The 18,774-nt window shown below is 45.9% G+C and overlaps 1 protein-coding gene across 13 annotated transcripts in view; it reads left to right on the top strand.

The window, feature by feature from the left end:
- The first annotated feature begins 5,411 nt into the window (after positions 1-5,411).
- The window catches only part of NSD1 (nuclear receptor binding SET domain protein 1), a 92,548-nt gene continuing 79,185 nt past the window's right edge, over positions 5,412-18,774 (top strand). For 2 of the 13 annotated variants that reach the window (XM_077326245.1, XM_077326241.1), the window contains exons 1-2: positions 6,603-6,824; positions 7,499-8,388. In XM_077326245.1, the coding sequence (XP_077182360.1) occupies positions 7,519-8,388 (870 nt within the window). In that variant the 5' untranslated portion in view covers positions 6,603-6,824; positions 7,499-7,518. Of the gene's footprint in view, positions 6,058-6,237; positions 6,334-6,602; positions 6,908-7,498; positions 8,389-18,774 lie in introns of those variants that run through there. The other 11 variants (XM_077326252.1, XM_077326251.1, XM_077326254.1 and 8 more) reach the window with 9 other exon arrangements.

Below are 18,774 nucleotides of genomic sequence, written 5' to 3'. Positions count from 1 at the left end.
ATAAGATCCCCTTCCTACTCCCCTTCCTAAAAAAGAGGAGGTGGAGGAGAAGGAGGTCAACGATGTTCAAGAAGAAGCCCGGGGGAGAGCAGTCGATGTACCCCAGCAGCCCCAGCCTCAACCATAGACCTGGCGGAAGAGCTCCGTCTTGCAGGCCCTGCGGAATGCTGAAAGATCCCGCAGGGCCCGCAGCTCTCCCAGGAGCTCATTCCACCAGGTGGGGGCCAGGACCGAAAAGGCCCTGGCCCTGGTCGAGGCTAGGCGTGCTTCCCTAGGGCCGGGAACGACCAGAAGATTCTCACTCGCAGAGCGCAGAGCCCTGCGGGGGGCATAGGGCACTAGGCGGTCCCTCAGGTATGTGGGTCCCAGCCCGCGTAAAGCCTTAAAGGTTAGAACCAGAACCTTGAACCGGATCAGGACAGCAATTGGTAACCAGTGCAGCTGCCTTAGCACAGGCTGGATGTGGGCCCTCCAAGGTGTGCCGGTGAGGACCCTAGCAGCTACATTTTGTACTAGCTGGAGTTTCCGGATCAGAGACAGGGGTAGGCCCGCATAGAGCGAGTTACAGAAATCTAATATGGAGGTGACAATTTCTTTTTGTCCTCATCTTAATTACCAATGGTCAGCTCTGCTGCATCTAATATTAGGAGTCAAGGTGCTGAGATCAATGCATATTTGCATGCTGTATCTTCTTTGGCCAAAAAACCCAACAGAAATAAATGAAGCACAAGAGGCATCTTGATGTATAAATTTAACCAACAATTCATAGCCACAATGAGAAAAAGGTTATCAATAAATGAACATATCCTGTCAATGTGCAAAAATAAATTAGTAGTTTGCCAATTTGCACCAAAACATATAAATTTAAAAAAAAGAATCCCGATCCTGTAATAGATACAGGCTGTATTGTTTGAAATCTGTATACCAACAGTTTTGAAGAGTTTATATGAAATCTGATTAGCATACCTCAGAAAGACAAATGCAAGTTAAAAGCAACCCAGCTTGAGAGAGCACTCCTAAGCAGGTTTTCTCAGAAGCAAGTTATTTTATTCATTAAGGCAAACTCCCTATAAAGGATTCTTAGGGTTGCTGCCTGAGTAGGAGAAGTATACTTGAGTTCATTTCTAAATCCTCTCTGCTTTAGTAATATGACAGAACTACTCAACTCATTTTACAGAGAGTGAGTCAAAACAAAGGGAGAAATTAAGTCATAGTTAATAAAACTATTCCAGAGGGTTACCTCAAATAATTACCTGAAAATAATGGGATACTATGAGATGGATAATCTGGATAATTTGAGGAAATGTAGAAGGGGAGAAACAATTTTGAAATCCCCACGCCCAGTTTACCCTCTCAGCTCACAGAGGGTTAACCAAACTGATTTTTTCTCCTGAACCCCTCTTCTTTTAACAGACTCATATGCTAATATTCCATACTATCTGAAAAATACTCAGTTCTCATTTCAGGTTCCCCCCACAACTTGTAGATAATTTACAAAGTCAAAGCAAAAATCCCCTAAAATGTAGATGCCTCTTGATTATTTGTAGGTAGTTCTATTGCATAAGCCACCTGTTTTGTGAATATAGTAACAAACAAACTGCAAAAATCATGGGAGCAATTTGGAAATTTATCCAAACTGCAAAAAACAAACAAACAAACAAACAAAACAGAATTCAGTTGATGTTGTGCTGCTGTCAACATTCCATCCCTTCTGGAGCCTATTTTGTCCTCATCAGCCTTTAGTGAATTTACAAAGTCAACATTTTCTGGATACTACAGGAGTCCTTAATATAGTTACTTATCTGTGGGTGGCTCTGCTGCACAGGTTTCACCATCTGCACAAAGGCCAGCCTGTTTAACATATACAGTAATGATCACAAATATCATAACCCACTTGACTAATGGTTGACAGTGGTTTTTGTGATCAAACTGAAAGGTTGGTTTGTAATGTCTTTAGGCCCCGTGATGGGGCCTAAAGACATTAGGAACCAGAACAGGGGAGAAATAATGTATGAGGTAATTGTATGTTGAGCGCTCAGGGAAACCCAGTCTCAGGATGCCCAGGAATTGGGGGATAAAGGGCAGGCTGGTTGAAGAAAAGAGATATTAAATTGAAAAGCAATGACCTGAGTAGATGAACGCAGAACTAAAGAGTGAACCAGGCAGACAGTGAGTTGACAGAAGCCAACAAAACAAAAGGATGGGTGTGGAAAAATTTAGCACAGGTTTGAGGGGAGGGGTATGTGAAATGGACAATAAGCTACAAAGCCCAAGGAGACCAGAGTGGATGTTGAAAATTACATCACAGTAAGATCCTCCTTGCACAAGAAGAGGGGAAATGTGATCCTGCCATTATGAGACTTGTGTGCACAACTGGGAGTAGAGTCCATATCAGATGGAAGTCCCATCAAACCTCCATTGCCAAAAGTGACTGGGGAAGGATTTATTAATGTATTGGAAACCATGGATGATAAGAGGAAAGTTTGTGCTACTGGCTTGATCTTGCCAACTGACTAAAGATAACCATCCTCACTTTTGATGGCATATCTTGGCTAGGAACTGAACTGCATAACTGCATATGTCCCCCGCAGGGCTTTACGCTCAGTGGGGGAGAATCTCCTGATCGTTCCTGGCCCTAGAGAAGCGCGCCTGGCCTCGACCAGGGCCAGGGCCTTTTTGGTCTTGGCCCCTACCTGGTGGAATGAGTTCCCAGGTGAGCTGCGGGCCCTGCAGGATTTACCAGTTTTCCGCAGGGCCTGCAAGACGGAGCTCTTCCGCCAGGTTTTTGGTTGAGGCCGGGGTCAGCGAATGCCAGCATTCCCCCCCCAACCTAGTCTCCTCCCCACCCTCCCTGCCGCTCTGATATCAGGGGATAGGAATAATGAGAGCTTCCGCCATGTTGGGATTGTTTTTAAAGTCTTTTAATGGGTATTTTAATGGGGGTAAGACAATTGTGAACCGCCACGAGCCTACGGGGAGTAGCGGGAAATAAATCTAATAAATAATAATAATAATAATCATTGGCGGGGACAGAATAAGTCTGGGCTGTCTTCCTGTAGATTATCTAAAATATATATACCATGGTCCAATGGAAGAGTCAGGACAGTCACTGAAGAGATACAAATGTTTCTCTAATGTGAGAACGTGCTTTGTACACCTGAATCCACGGTTTAGTATGCCAAGTATTACTATTATCAGCCAGATTCAAATGAGTAGCCGTGTTGGTCTGAAGTAGCACAATAAAATCAGAGTCCAGTAGCACCTTTAAGACCAACAAAGATTTAATCAAGGTGTGAGCACCTTCGAAAGGTGCTTGCACTCGAAAGCTCACGCCTTGATTAAATCTTTGTTGGTCTTAAAGGTGCTACTGGACTCTGATTTTATTTTATTATCAGCTTTGTTGTTGTTGTTATGTGCGAAGTCGTGTCCGACCCATCGCGACCCCATGGACAATGATCCTCCAGGCCTTCCTGTCCTCTACCATTCCCTGGAGTCCTTTTAAGTTTGCACCTACTGCTTCAGTGACTCCATCCAGCCACCTCATTCTCTGTCGTCCCCTTCTTCTTTTGCCCTCGATCACTCCCAGCATTAGGCTCTTCTCCAGGGAGTCCTTCCTTCTCATGAGGTGGCCAAAGTATTTGAGTTTCATCTTCAGGATCTGGCCTTCTAAAGAGCAGTCAGGGCTGATCTCCTCTAGGACTGACCGGTTAGTTCGCCTTGCAGTCCAAGGGACACGCAAGAGTCTTCTCCAGCACCAGAGTTCAAAAGCCTCAATTCTTTGACGCTCGGCCTTCCTTATGGTCCAACTTTCGCAGCCATACATTGCAACTGGGAATACCATAGCTTTGACTAAACGCACTTTTGTTGGTAGGGTGATGTCTCTGCTTTTTAGGATGCTGTCTAGATTTGCCATAGCTTTCCTCCCTAGGAGCAAGCGTCTTTTAATTTCTTTGCTGCAGTCCCCATCTGCAGTGATCTTGGAGCCGAGGAAAATAAAATCTGTCACTATCTCCATTTCTTCCCCATCTATTTGCCAGGATATTATCAGCTAGTATGTGTCAAAAAGCAGTGAACAACCCCTATCTTTCTTTCAGACAAAATTATCCCCACGTGTTGATTATCTCCTCTGGACCTAGGGACATTTTAGTTTTCTGTAAGGTCCCTTCCCCACCCCATGAGGGAGTATAAGAGCCATACAAGTTCCAGTTTGTCCTGCCTAAACCCATTGCCTTTTCTTTAGATCTCTTTGTACCTCAGGCCAAAGCGTGAATTTGACTAAGTACATCATTGTCCTTTTGGATGATCAGTTTTTCCTACTTTGGGTGAACTTGGCAGCAGTTCTGATACTCCCTCTCCTGAGTAATTAATTGTATCTGAGCTGGATGCAGCAGGTTTTATCCTTGACTTTTAACTTCACAGAGTAGTTTAAGTGACCTTGCCTGGGCTAGGTTAAGAGGTCTGTGGAACAGGAAGTCTTGAGAGCTCACCCTTTCCCATGCTAGATTGATCAGCCATAGTTTAACCTGCCTGCTGGCAAACCTTGCTATGAAATAGGCTGGCTAATCTACACACACCCTTTTGCCTGTCTTTGGAGGGAGAACAAGGGCTGTTTTCTATTTGGGAAACATTTTACACATTAGAAACCTGCTCCAAACAAACCAGGATACTATGGGCCGCCAATGGCATTTGGCCCCACAGCCATGCCGCTCTCCTTTACAAGCGCTAGCATTTGAATGCACACACTCAACGACAGAGGAGTTTTGCTGAAGCTGAGGACATTAAAAAAATAATAAACTGGCGATCCCAGTTCTCTGAGCAGGCTGCTTGCGGACGGAGCGCGGCCCGGGATTTCAAGGTAGAAGGAACGAGACGATCAGCCACACCCGTTTCCAGTTGCTCTGGAGGGGGGCTCGGTTGCTGCACGGAGAGGTTGCTCCGGGAAGACTGCGCTTGGCTGCCGGGTTTAATGGCCTCTTTGCTTTCCAAGGCAGGTTGCCGGGGGTGGGGGGTGGGGGCGGCGAGCAGAGGCTGCGTTCTGCTCACAATCGAAGTGGGGGCTGCAGCAGGAAGCGGAGGACGCAGCGCACAGCCAAGGCCCGCCGCTCCTGACCGATGTCAAGACGCCAGGGCTGCTGCTGAGAAGCTGGGAATAGGGCGCGACGGGAAGAAGGGGGGGGGGGAGGCCGCCGGGCCCCCGAAAACTGGAGGCCCGGCTGCCGTGGCTGAGCTGTGGTTGGTTGGATCCTAGGAAGGTTCCCGGCTGCCCCGTCACACGCAAGACTGCAGAGCGCCCAGGGCAGAGCTGCTCTGGGGAACTACGAGGAGGCAGTCCCCGGTCCCAGCTGGCCCCAGAGACCAACTGAGGGAAGGGGGGGGGGGTCAGGTTGGGCCCGTTCAGCTTGGCCGCCCCCCTTCAGCTCCCGGCGGCACGACGAGGAAAAGCAAATTCTAGTCCGTTCGCTGGAGCGAGGGAAAAAGTCTCCTAATGCAGAAAGCAGCAGAAAAGCCCCAGCCGAGAAATTAGATTTCCTTCCAACTGCGTCGCCGGGCTAGTCATTGGCTAACGATAGGATCCCTCGCGGCCGCTTCCCCCCTCCCCCCGCTTTTAGAGACTGGGGAGCGGCCTGCTTTTGGTCTGCCTTAAGCGCAAACCCGCCTCCACAGCGGTGTGTGGGGCGCCCGGTGTTTGGCCCTGCCACGCAAGAGGGCAGAATGTGGCCCCCACCGAGGAGCCTGTGTGGGGCCCCAGCACAGCCGGCCATTATTTATTTTAGGGTAGTTCGGCTTCCTTCCCTCAGTCGGCGCGGGACGGTGAAGGAAGGAGAGCGCGGACGAAAGCTGTCTTGATTCGCCACCCCCATTGTTGGCTGGAGATTAGGGAGCAGGCTGACCTGCCTAGTTTCCTTCATTGTTTGGGCGGGAATATAGGGATAGCCTGGCTCCTTTCTGCTCCCAATTGAGCAGCGGCGAGAATCTCCAGCTTTCCACTCCCCTTTTTGAAGTGGGACAAATTAGCGAGGCCACCCGAGCTCTGTGACCACCACCATCATGTATGAGGTGAGGAGCAGCCCGGACCCAGAGACAGCGCCAAGAGCTCTGGAGAGAACCCCGAGGCAGCACTAAACCCGGTTGGCTGCTGATCACGGGGGTCTGCAGGGCTTCCCCTCCCCGGGGCTGCCAAGGCGAGCGGCGACTACCCAGCGGGTGGGTGGGCGAGCGAGCTCAACAGCCACCATCTTTGCTCGCTCCGGCTCCCTCTTGCAGCGCTGGGCTGGGGGACGAGCAAAGGCCTGGCCTCGCAGGCGGTGCCCTGCTGGAGCTGTTGGGGACGAGGTGACTGGTTGAGGCGGCGGGGAAGAATGGCGCTGGTGGCGAGGAAGGCAGGGCTTGTCCAGCGCGGGTAGAGAGACGAGCTGCGTCGCCATGTGCCGTGGGAGGGAGGGGAGGCCGAGGCCAGGCCGAGCACAACTGCAAGCCGACACCATGGGGCGTGCGAGTAATGGGAGCGGGTTCAGGAGCCAGTCTAAGGAGCAAGAGGTAGGGCAGGGAGGGCTGCAGCAGTCGGCGCTAGGGGGCAGCTGCAAGCGCAGGGGCCGTGGACGGCCCAAAGGGAGTCCCCGTACAGGGACGAGCAGGCGCGCGCGCTGATTGGCCAACGCGGCTTTTGCTGCTGCTGAACCCCAAGAGTCAGTGAGGGGGCGCGCAAGAGCGCGCACGGGGGGACATCAGCGTGGACGCGCCTGCAGGAGCGGCGCGCGAGCGGGGAAAGGAGAGAGCGAAAGAGGCTGGCTGGCAGGCAGGCAGCTGTGGTGGAGACGGAACTGGTAGGGCCCGCAAGAGCCAAATCGGCTCTTCGTTTGGGCCCTGTACGCTGTTGGGGGTGGGAAGACGGATAGGGAAGAGGCAGGTAAATTGGAAGGGATTTTCTTGTCTTTCAAACGGGCTGAAACGGGTCTTTCCGGTCAGATTCCAACCGGGCATGGCAAGGACGACGCAGCTTGCTCCCGGGCGGGCCTTTAGCGCGGTGGGGAGGGGGGGACCCCGCAAGCCGGCGTCGGACTTGGCGCAGAAACCGGAGAATGAACGGCTCAGTGTTTAGCAGCGGCAGCTTTCGGGGAGGGGGGAGGGGGGAGGGGGGAGGGCAGGAGGCAGCTGAACGGGGGTGGGGGGGAGGCCGAGGCCTGGCCTGGCCTGGCCTGGCCTGCTGCGCTCCCTGCAAGCAACAGCAGGATGGATGCTGCGCTATTGTGAAGGCAACATTAGCCTCTGCCTGGGAGGCGCCGATCAGGGAACGTTGCCGGTTTGGGGGGGCGGGGGGAGAAGCATGCACCCGACTCGTTAAAGGCACTAAGCGGCCTCCGGGCCGGGAACAGGAGGCGTCTGCTGGGCCTCTGCCACCGCCGAACAGGAGGAGGAGCAGCAGCAGTACTGGCTGCCATTTTGGAGAACAAGGCCCTGGAGGCTTTGCCTGACCCCATTGTTGCTGTTTGCTTCGCAGGTTGATGCCAGCCGCGCAGGATGGATCAGGCCTGCGAAGTGAGCAGGAGGAGCTGCCTGACCCCTTTCGCCAGCTCCTTAGCGTTAGAGGCCCCGGAGGATGGGAACAGCCCTTATGGGGGGGAGGGCCAGAGCTGTAGCCCCGAGCCACCTAATGGGTGCACTATGCAGCTACCTGTAGCAGCGTCTAAGGCTGCTGCCTATGGGCAGGACCCTTCCTCCTGCTATATCCCCTTGCGCAGGCTTCAGGATTTGGCCTCAATGATCAATGCCGAATATCTGAATGGCTCAAAAGATGGCTCTGACTGTTTGCAGGAACTGGAAAGGAGCGACATCTCCAGCCCTGAGCCCCCGGAGCTGTGCAGTTCTTCCGTGCCAGAAGACTTGGACATCCAGCAAGACTCTGCAAGGCTCCTGGATTTTGAGACACTTTCACCTTGTTTGGAGGATGAAGACTCTGAAACATCATTTCTAACGGCAGAAGAAAGCCCAGAGGAAGCAATTAAGTTCCTGATGAAAAATACAACCACAACTAAGGAGGCAGAATCTGGGAATGGAACACAACTGATTCAAGAGAATCAGCAAAGCACCTCTCTAGGCGTTAGATACAATGAGGCTATTTCTGCCCTGCTATCACCCCCCATTCCTCCTGAGCAAATACAAAGTAATTCTCGCAAAATGTCTGGAGTAGGAACTAGAACTGAGAAAGCAGACCTACCTCCGGTATCTTACTCACCTGGAGTTACAAAGTTGAAAAAAGAACAAGAGTTCAGCTTTAAAAAGGTATCTGAAAAAGAAGATCCAGGTCAGAGGCCCATCACTTTAGGAAACTTGATAGAAAGACTTGAAACATCAATTACTACAAAACCTTCAACACCAGGATTACCATCTGTAAGCAGCCTGCAAATTTATTTATGGAGGAAACAAGGTTACAATAGTGTTGTTTGGGTCTGTTATTGTTGCAGAGAAATATACAAGTGGGTGGAGTTAGCAGGTTGTCTGGTTTCCATGTGTTCCTATCAGTTCACATAGTAAAGTGGGGTTGATGTCAGTAAGATAATAGTGTGAGCAATAATCTATAGTGCCTATCTTGTGTGCTGTACAATTCAAAAAGTTGATTCAGTGGTGCATTTCTAGTGTGTCTTACCAGGGCTGAACAGAACTTGATTTTTTAAAACTCATAGTTCCCCTGCAGGTTGTTAGCAGTTGTCATAATTATGACGATAAGTTTATAAATGACCTGAAAACATGCATTGCTCACAAAATCCTGTTCCCTGAGCATACTAGTTAGATTTCACTATTAACTAAAATTAGAAGTTTTGTAAGTTACAGCAAGGTGAAATATACTTGGGATATGGATCAACCATTCTAAGCAAATGTGTGTGTGTGTGTGTGTAGATCTTATTGTGCAGTTATGACTTTTTTACTTATGCATTGCAAAAGAAACCTGTATGATTTTTCCATATTTGTCACAAACCAAGTAAAACACTTTTTCTGAAGCAGCCTTCTTACCATGTAAATCAAAAGAAAAATACCTCTTTTGCTATGCATAAGTAAAAAGTCATAACTGCACAATAAAATCTATTTGCATGAAGTATGCAGGTGTACATATTTTTATGCATCAAGGTATGCATTGTAGGTACAGTGCTGTATGAAGTAGCTCTAACTAGAAACGTGTTTTTTTTTTTTAACTAAAAAATAAAAAGATTTGGTTGGCAATTCTGATCCCCCCCCCCCTTTTGAGGAATGTATTTATGTAGAATTGGGGAAAGTACTGAATTCTTTTGTGTGATGATATATAAGTGTTTCTTAGTGTGCAGTTGTATTGGAATGCTCCTGGTATTGAAATTTCTATTACTGTACTAGAAGGCTACTCTTTATCCAAAATAATCTGATTGCCAAATAGTCCTCTTTGTTATTATGTGCTCCACAGGGATAGCAGAGCTGATTCCTTGTTTCAAAAACAACAGAGAACTGCTGGCAGCTTCAAGAGTTGTTGGGTTTTTTTTTTTTTTTGAGTTATAGTTTTAATAGACCACCAGTACAATTAAGTGGTATGTTGTTTCATAGCCTCGCAGTGAGTAGGGGGTCTATTTGGTTTTAAAATATGACTAATGATTTATTAGCAGTTATTAGTGTTGCATGGGCAAGAAATCATGTGGTAGACTGCGATTTCTGGACTTCAGAGGACTTCTGTAACTAACAGTCATTGATTATTTTTGCCATTTGTGAAATAAAACAGTAGCTGAGTTTTGCAACTGTGGGAGAGCAATGAACTTATCAATAAGAAATGGAGAGAATGAGCTCTTAGCAGGACATATCCAGTGATTTAAAATACAACTGTATAATACTGTTACAGAAATTGAAAACGAAGAAACAATGTGACCATATGCTTTGCCTTCCAATCAACTTAAATAAAACAAATATCAGTTTCCACATAATTTCAGTATATTATCAATATAGTTTACCTATGAACAAATTTTTTTCAAGATCTTTGATCTGTAGAGTTTGATATGCTTTATTTACATACCCCCTGAAACATCCTGTTTTGTTAGAAATGAAGGCTGTGTGAATACTACTTCACAGGCATGTGGTTTCTTAGTCTTCATAAAATAAGTAGATAGAAAAAATATTGAATGCAGGGACAGAAAATCCAATCTACTGTGAATCAGTATGTTTAGTGTGTCTTTTAGGTGGTGATTCCCATATGGGTTTTATTAGGAAGGAAGACCGTACTGAAAGAAATTGACATGTTTAACTAATTGAAGAAAGTATGGTGGAATATTGTAGTTTTCAGATATGCAGATGGTCAGAGTGAATAGGAATGGCTGTTAATTCAGAGGCATTGAAGTGGTTGAGAAGCATTAAGTTACAGGTTATAGTAAACAAGGTTTAAGAGAGAGCCAGTTTGGTGTAGTGGTTAGGAGTGCAGACTTCTAATCTGGCATGCCAGGTTCGATTCTGCGCTCCCACATATGGAACCAGCTGGGTGACCTTGGGCTCACCATGGCACTGATAGAGCTGTTCTGACCGAGCAGTAATATCAGAGCTCTCTCAGCCTCACCCACCCCACAGGGTGTCTGTTGGGGGGAGAGGAAAGGGAAGGCGACTGTAAGCCGCTTTGAGCCTCCTTCGGGTAGGGAAAAGCGTCATATAAGAACCAACTCTTCTTCTTCTTCTAATTTGGATATCAGGAAACATTTCCAGACTTTATTAGGTGTTGTGACAAGTTACCAAGGAAGTCATATAGGTTAGCTCCTAAGAGATTTTTATGAGGATGTTGGATTTGTGTGTGATAGTGATTACTTGAGTTGATTATACATGTTGATCATTATATCCAGAAGTAAAATGCTGGACACTGTTCGATGTTGCATACTGATATGCTGTTTTGCAAAAGTTCTCTCCTCACCCCTTTGGATGCTTAATTAATTCAGTAGCATAATCCCTTTTTTGCAGCCCTTCTATGAGATGAGTGATCATGGTAAGAATTTTTCTTCCCATTGATAATCATTGCTGGCCTGCACATGATGTGGATAAGTGGTTCTGTTTGTGATAGCGAATGTATATGTGATGAGCATTTCCAAAAACTTTGCTGTTTGATAATTGCAGTTATCGCAGGGAAAAATAAGAGAACTAGACTGCGATTTTGATATGGTGGTAATTATATAGTTAGGAGACATAAGACTGATATGTTGATATATTCCTTGACATACTCCAATCGCTTAGTTAAAACAATCTTTAATATATATTATAAGTTAAGTTAAAGATATGCCTAAATGTAGGTTGGGAGATGTGGGAACCATATTTCTAAGGTCAAGAGATTAATGGGATGGGAAATCCGGCATGAAACTTCCATGAGGTTAGTGGAAGAAGATTTGGAAATGATGCACATATCTTTAGTGGCCAGGCTTCATGGAAAGCCATGAAAAGTCCTGCACATAAGCACTTCTTTCATGGAAGTTGCCAAGCCTATCTCGTTTCTAAGAGGTTTGCTAGTACATAATATATAGTATTCTTGATAGAAATAGTTTTAATTGAGAATCATGGCTTCTGTTATGTTCATATTATAGCAGAATTAATTATTTTAATTAGAGTTGCAATTTAGTCAGCTAATGATACGGGCTGCTGTAGTATGCAGAGGTTTGTTAAGTTTCCTTTGACTTAAATAAGTTTAGGCAGTGTAACTATAGGACTGCAGTGTGTTGTGGTGGAAAGTGTTGTTAAGTTGCAGCCAATTCATGGTGACCCTGTAGGTTTTCAAGTCAAGAGACAAACAAGTGGTTTGCCATTTCTGCTTCTTTGTAGCAGCTCTGGCCTTGCTTGGATGTCTCCCATCTAAATACAGACCCTGATGAGTTCCTGAGCTCTGATGATATTGTATGGGCCCTTTTAAGAGTTGTGTTGCTTTACTTTAGCTATTTTATGTAAAATAGGAGGCAAATTATTTTATTTTGAAGGCAAATCATAATTAGGTTGGAAGGGAGTTGATTTATGTAAGGTTACACTTTATTTTTGAGATTATTTTGGTTCCAATGTATAGTACTTCTCATAATATGAACAGTAACATTGTCAAGTTACTTTTATTAATAATTCTCAGGCTGACTGACTTCACCGGGTTGTTGTTATGAGAGAATGGAGGAGGGCAGAGTGAAACTGCTTTGAATCCCAGTGGGGGTGGGGAGGGAGCAGGGTATAAATAAGTATGTGCCTGAATGAATGCACGTAGTTGACTGGTCAAAGTGAAGATGCTCAATTAATAGAGAGCATGGGCCTAAACAGGGTTACTGACTTCAAATGACCTAGTGGGGTGCAACCATTTAGGGTTGAACTGCGATGTTCTTTAGGTTAGGTAAAGGTAAAGGTATCGGTATCCCTTGTGCAAGCACCGAGTCAATGTCTGACCCTTGGGGTGACGCCCTCTAGCGTTTTCATGGCAGACTCAGTACAGGGTGGTTTGCCAGTGCCTTCCCCTTTAGGTTAGCAATCTTTAAGTTCTTTAGGTTAGCAATCCCCAACCTGTGGGCTGCGGACCACATGTGGTCCTTCGACTAATTGGAGGTGGGCCCCGAAGGACGCCTTCCCCCCCCCCGGCCCTTTACTTCACCCCCCAAGCCCTTTACAACAGTGGTCCCCGGTCCACGGCCCGGTGCCAGGCCGTGAAGGCCTCGGCGCTGGGCCGCGGCTCCCTCTTCCCACCCCCCCCCACAGCAAGAAGTTCGCCAGGCTGCGAGCAAATCAGCCGCCAAAGCGGCCAATCAGCTTGCGGCCCGGCAAGCTTCTTGCTATGGGAGGGGGTGGGAAGAGAAACTTGCCGGGCCGCAAGCTAATCGGCTGCTTCGGCGGCTGATTTCCTTGCAGCCTGGAGGGGAGAGGGAGCCGCGGCTGCTGGCATGCTGCGCATGCGCGTTTGCGCCGGGGCTGCCACGCACGCGCGGGGCCCTGGGTCACCGTCTCCCCGCTTCCCGGCGCAGCGGTCCGCAGCCTGACAAAGGTTGCGGACCACTGCCTCACAACACACTTCATTGTTGTGGTGTTATTTTGAAGGGATGTCTAAACATTACCATAGTGATCAGAGAGCGTTAGGGCAGTGGTTGAGAGTAGAGGAGTAAACTACCCCCCCACACCGGGCCTCCGTAAAAGGCGTTGAGTGGTCCCCGGTGATAAAAAGGTTGGGGACCACTGCTTTAGGTCATTGTTGGATCTAAATCTTTGGAATGTGGACCAGTGACTGGAAACCCCAGAACTAAATCCATTCCCCCAGATTAGTTTTGGATATACGACTGGTGGAAGAAGACCTAATCAATCTAATATTTTAATATAAACATTAGAGCAGCAAAGGCACTCCATTCATCAAAGGTGGATACTTACTTAAATGATGATGTTGTTTTCCGATCAGTCGTGTCCAACCCTCGGCAATTCTATAGGAAAGTCTTCGCCATGCGCCCGTCTCTGACTGCTTCTTTTAGTTGAGTCATGGTCATCCCTGTATTGGCTTTGATTGTGTCGAGCCAGCGGATCCTTTGGCGACCACGTTTCCTTTTACCGCTGACCAGGCCGAGCATTTTAATGATTTTTCTAGCAAGTTTGATCACATGATGTGTCCAAAGTAAGTGAGCTTTAGCCGCAATATCTTCCCTTCTAATGACATAGTTGGTTTCCTCCTCTTTAAATCTATTTTGCTGGTAACTTTGGCTGTCCATGGTATTTGCAGCATTCGTCTCCAATGCCATAATTTGAAAGCATCTATTCTCCTCCTGTCTTCTTTCTTCAGCGTCCAGCTTTCGCATCCATAAGTTGTTCTGGGAAAGACAACAGCGTTGACTAGCCGGTGCTTTGTATTAAGGCTAATATCCTTACCCTTCCATATTTGATTCATGCCTAACATGGCATTCCGGCCCAGGCCGTTTGATTTCAAGGCTGCATCCACCACTTTGATTGATCATAGAGCCAAGAAAGATGAAATCATCAATACATTCAATGTTCTCATTGTAAATTGTGACTTTATGGCTACTGGCAGTAGTTGTCTTTATCTTGGTCTTTTTGATATTTAGGTATAGCCCCATCTTTTCACTTTCTTCTTTTAGTCTCTTTATCAGGGTCTTCTAATCATGCTCTTATTCAGCAAGGAGTGTTGTATCATCTGCATAGCGAACATTATTGATGTTACAACCTTCAATTTTGACTCCAATCGTAGATTCTTCCAGATTAAGCTTCCGCATAATTGCCTCTGCATAAAGGTTAAAAAGAAAGGTTGATAAGATACACCCTTGTCTCACTCCTATGCTGACCTTGAACCAATCAGTGTCTCCATATATTGTTCGTACTGTGGCCTGGTTGGTGTACAATGAACTGATGAGGATATTCATGTGTTTTTTTCAAGAATCCAGCACAAATTTGCAATATGGTCTCAAGTGCTGTGACCAGGTCGAAAACCAGCCTGGACATCTGGTAGCTGAGCATCAATGGTTGATTTGAGACGGTTCTGGATGATCTTCAATAAGGTTTTACTTGCGTGGGGGATCAGGGCTACGGTTTGATCGTTGGAGCAGATGCAAACATCACCTTTCTTTAATAATGGGATAAAACGGACCTTTTCCAGTCTATTGGCCACGTGCCAGTTTCCCAGACTTTTTGTCATAATGCTGTGATTGCTGCTGGTGGAACAGATCTGAGTAGTTCCACTGGATTATTATCTATGCCAGGAGCCTTATTATTTGGGAGCTGTTTCAGAGCCCAGATCACTTCTTCTTCCAGTATAGGCGGTTCCAATTCGTGTCGGGTGTTTTTGGCTGGTGACTGAGGCACCTTGGTGTTTGCATATAATTCTTCTGCATCTTGTTGCCATCAATCCTTGATGTTGGTTTGGTCAGTCAAGTCTTTTCCATTCTTGTTTTGATGGTCACTTTACGAGCAGTGAAGGTGCTTCGAACTTGTTTCACCTGAGCAAAGAGGTTTCTGGTGTGGCCTCTAGTACGCTCCTCTTCCAGTCGTTTGCATCGTTGCTTCCAGTACGCTTCCTTATCTTGTCTAGCAGCACGTTGAAAATCTGCATTTAGCCTCCTGAATTCATCTCTCATGTCAGCTGCTTTTGCTGCTCTTTGTTCTTCAGCTATTTTTATGGTGTCAGATGTTAACCAATTGCATCTTCTTTCCAGCTTTTTGTATGGCATATGTTCTAAAGCAGCTTCTATGATGTTAGACTGAAATTCCTGCCACAATTCCTTAGGTAGCTTCTCAGTAGTATGAAGCAGTTCGAATTTGTTCTTCACTTCTATGGAATATGTTGGAGGAATCTTGGTGACATCAAACTTCTTTGGGGGTACATTTTTCTTGATATTACATAATCTGCCTTTCAACTTGGCCACCAACAGTTCGTGATCAGAGCCACAATCTCCTCCAGGAAATGTTTTTACTGCTAGAACGGAGCTCCACCATCTCTGACAGCAAAGAATAAAATCCATCTGATTACGGTGTAATCAGGAGTTGCCATCTGGAGTTGTCCAGTTGTATAAATGGCGTTTCGGTTGTTCATAGAGGGTGTTAGTGATAGTTTTCTTGACAGAACTGGTTAATTCTGTCACCAGCTTCATTTGGCTTACCTAGTCCAAACCTACCTCAGATGTCCTGTTCTTGTTGATTTCCAACTTTGGCATTGAAATCCCCAATAACATATATCATGTCCTTTTGAGGCACCTGTTTAATCGTTTCATGCACTTTCACATAGAAATCTTTGATTTCATTTTCATCAGCAGCCGTGGTTGGTGCATACACTTTTACAATAGTTGTGTTCATTGGCTTTCCCCGAATTCGGATGGACGTAATTCGGTCACTGCACAAGATGTTATCTTATCGGCAATAAAGGCCACACCATTTCTTCTGATACTGTCGTGACCAGAATAATAGATTGTAAAGTGTAGTTCTCTGACGCTGATCAGACTGATGTTGAGTCAGGTCATTTCTGATTCCACAATATCCAGTTTTCCTTGTGACATTCCACGTACATTCCATGTTGCAGTCCTTCTGGTTTTCTTCTGGCTCAGGCCTCTGCGTTCTCCATGGGCTACATCAGCAGCTAGGTGTCCATAAATGCCCAGGTTACTGGCAGAGAGCTGAGCCCTTCCCAAGTGGCTTGTTCAGTACTTTGTGGCTTGGGAGGCCTACCACTCCATACCAAAGTTGGCGTGCTTTCCATAGAATTTTCTTGGCAAGAAAAACGGGGTGGTTTGCCAGGTCCTTCCCCTTGCCTCTGCAATTGGCCTGCAGGCTGTGACCTCCGCAGTTCACCCTCTCACCATGTTGAGGAATACAGTAAGACTTCAAGGGGGCTTACTTAAATGGTATTGCTTTAATGACCAACTGGCCTCAAGCAGTAGTTTGAGGCCTGGTGGGGAGAAGATGCCACCCTCCCTCAAGATCAGCACGTTGGGCTACAAGAGTTTGGGGAAATCATCATCGTCTATTCAGTTTGTGGAAGGACACATTACCAAAACTGATTATGGTACATGGGCAAGAATATCACCAAGTTGTTGACACAGCTGGCCAGGATGAATAGTCAATATTTCCTCAGATCTATTCTACATAGACCTTAATGGTTACATTCTTGTCGACTAAATCACATCAATAAAAAGTTTTGAAGTAATTAAAGTTATCAGTGACAAGTTATTGGAGATGGTAACAGAAAGTCCAGACCTGCACATGGAACAGGTGATCAGCTATGAAGAAGAGGAACTGGAATGCAGCTTTCTTGGAACTGTCTTCTAAAGAAAATCAGACTTCCGTAGATGTTTTTGACAGGTTGATACTTAGTGCTAATTACATAAAATGGTTTCTATGAAACAATTAAATTAACTTTTACAAATTGTTTTAGTAATTATAATTTCTAGCAGGATGTGTAGTTATCAGCATTTGACAAAAGCAGCCTTTACATAAAATAGCTAAAGTAAAGCAACACAACTCTTAAAAGGGCCCATACAATAAGTAGGCTGCAAGCCAATATTCAAGCATTGTTCATTTCTCCCAGGAGCTTTAGAGAGCTCACAGCTAGATCCTGTGGAGGGAGATCTCCCTGGTTCCTGCAAGAAGTGTGGAATTATGGACAGTATGATCTTTGCCTCTGATGACTGCTTGGTAGAATTTTGTCAAGAGAATACAATGGTCATAGCAAACACTCTTTTCCAACAACCCAAGAGACAAGAGACGACTGAACCCATGGACAATACCAGACGGTCAACACAGAAATCAGATTGACTAGGTGCTCTGCAGCCAAAGATGGAGTAGTTCTATACAGTCAGTAAAAACAAGACCAGGAGCCGATTGTGGTTCAGATCATCAGCTTCTTGTTGCAAAATTTAGGCTTAAATTGGAGAAAGTAGGGAAAAGCACTAGGCCACTCAGGTATGAACTAAATCATATCCATGACGAATATACAGTAGAGGTGACAAATAGATTTAAGGAATCAGATCTGATAGACAGAGTGCCTGAAGAACTATGGACAGAGGTTCGCAACATAGTACAAGAGGTAGCAACTAAAACCATCCCAAAGAAAAAGACATGAAAGAAACCAAAATGGCTGTCTGAGAAAGCTTTACAAATAGCTGAGGAGAGAAGGGAAGTGAAAGGCAAGGGAGAAAGAGAAAGATACACCCAACTGAATGCTGAATTCCAGAGAATAGCTAGAAGATATAAGAATGCTTTCTTAAATGAACAGTGCAAACAAATAGAAGAAAACAATAGAATAGGGAGGACCAGAGATCTCTTCAAGAAAATTGGAGATACGAAGAGAACGTTTCATGTAAAGACGGGTATGATAAAGGACCAAAATGGTAGGGACCTAACAGAAGCAGAAGAGATTTTAAAAAGCTGGCAAAATTATACAGAACTATACAAGAGCGAGCTTAACGTCGCTGATAACCACGAGGGGGTAGTCACTGACCTGGAGCCAAACATCCTGGAATGTGAAGTCAAATGGGCCTCAGGAAGTCTGAGCAATAATAAAGCTAGTGGAGGTGACAGCATTCCAGTTGAACTATTCAAAATCTTAAAAGACAATGCAGTAAAACTGCTACGTTCAATATGCCAGCAAATTTTGAAAACTCAATAGTGGCCACAGGATTGGAAAAGGTCAGTTTACATTCCAATCCCAAAGAAGGGTAATGCCGAAGAATGTTCAAATTACCGGACCATAGCACTCATTTCTCATGCTAGCAAAGTTATGCTCAAAATCCTACAAGCTAAGCTCCGGCAATATGTGGACCGAGAACTTCCAGAAGTACAGGCAGGATTTCGAAGAGGCAGAGGAACTAGAGATCAAATTGCCAACATACGTTGGATCATGGAGAAAGCTAGGGAGTTCCAGAAGAACATCTACTTCTGCTTCATTGACTGTGCTAAAGCCTTTGATTGTGGGGAGCACAACAAATTGTGGCAAGTTCTTAAAGAGACGGGAATACCAGAGCAACTTATTTGTCTCTTGAGAAACCTATATGCTGGTCAAGAAGCAACAGTGAGAACCGGGCATGGAATGACTGATTGGTTCAAAATTGAGAAAGGAGTTTGGCAAGGCTGTATACTGTCGCCTTGCCTATTTAACTTGTACATGGAGTACATCATGAGAAATGCGGGGTTAGATGAGTCAGAAAATTGGGATCAAGATTGCAGGGAGAAATATCAAAAACTTCAGATATGCAGATGAAACCACTCTAATGGCAGAAAACGAAGAGGAACTAAAGAGCCTTTTGATGTGGGTGAAGGAGAATGCCAAAGTTGGCTTGAAACTCA

The sequence above is a fragment of the Paroedura picta genome, chromosome 3 (genome assembly GCF_049243985.1).
Source record: "Paroedura picta isolate Pp20150507F chromosome 3, Ppicta_v3.0, whole genome shotgun sequence".
Lineage (NCBI taxonomy): Eukaryota > Metazoa > Chordata > Lepidosauria > Squamata > Gekkonidae > Paroedura > Paroedura picta.
Note: the sequence above shows the minus strand (reverse complement) of the source record. Positions and strands in the feature narration are given on the sequence as shown.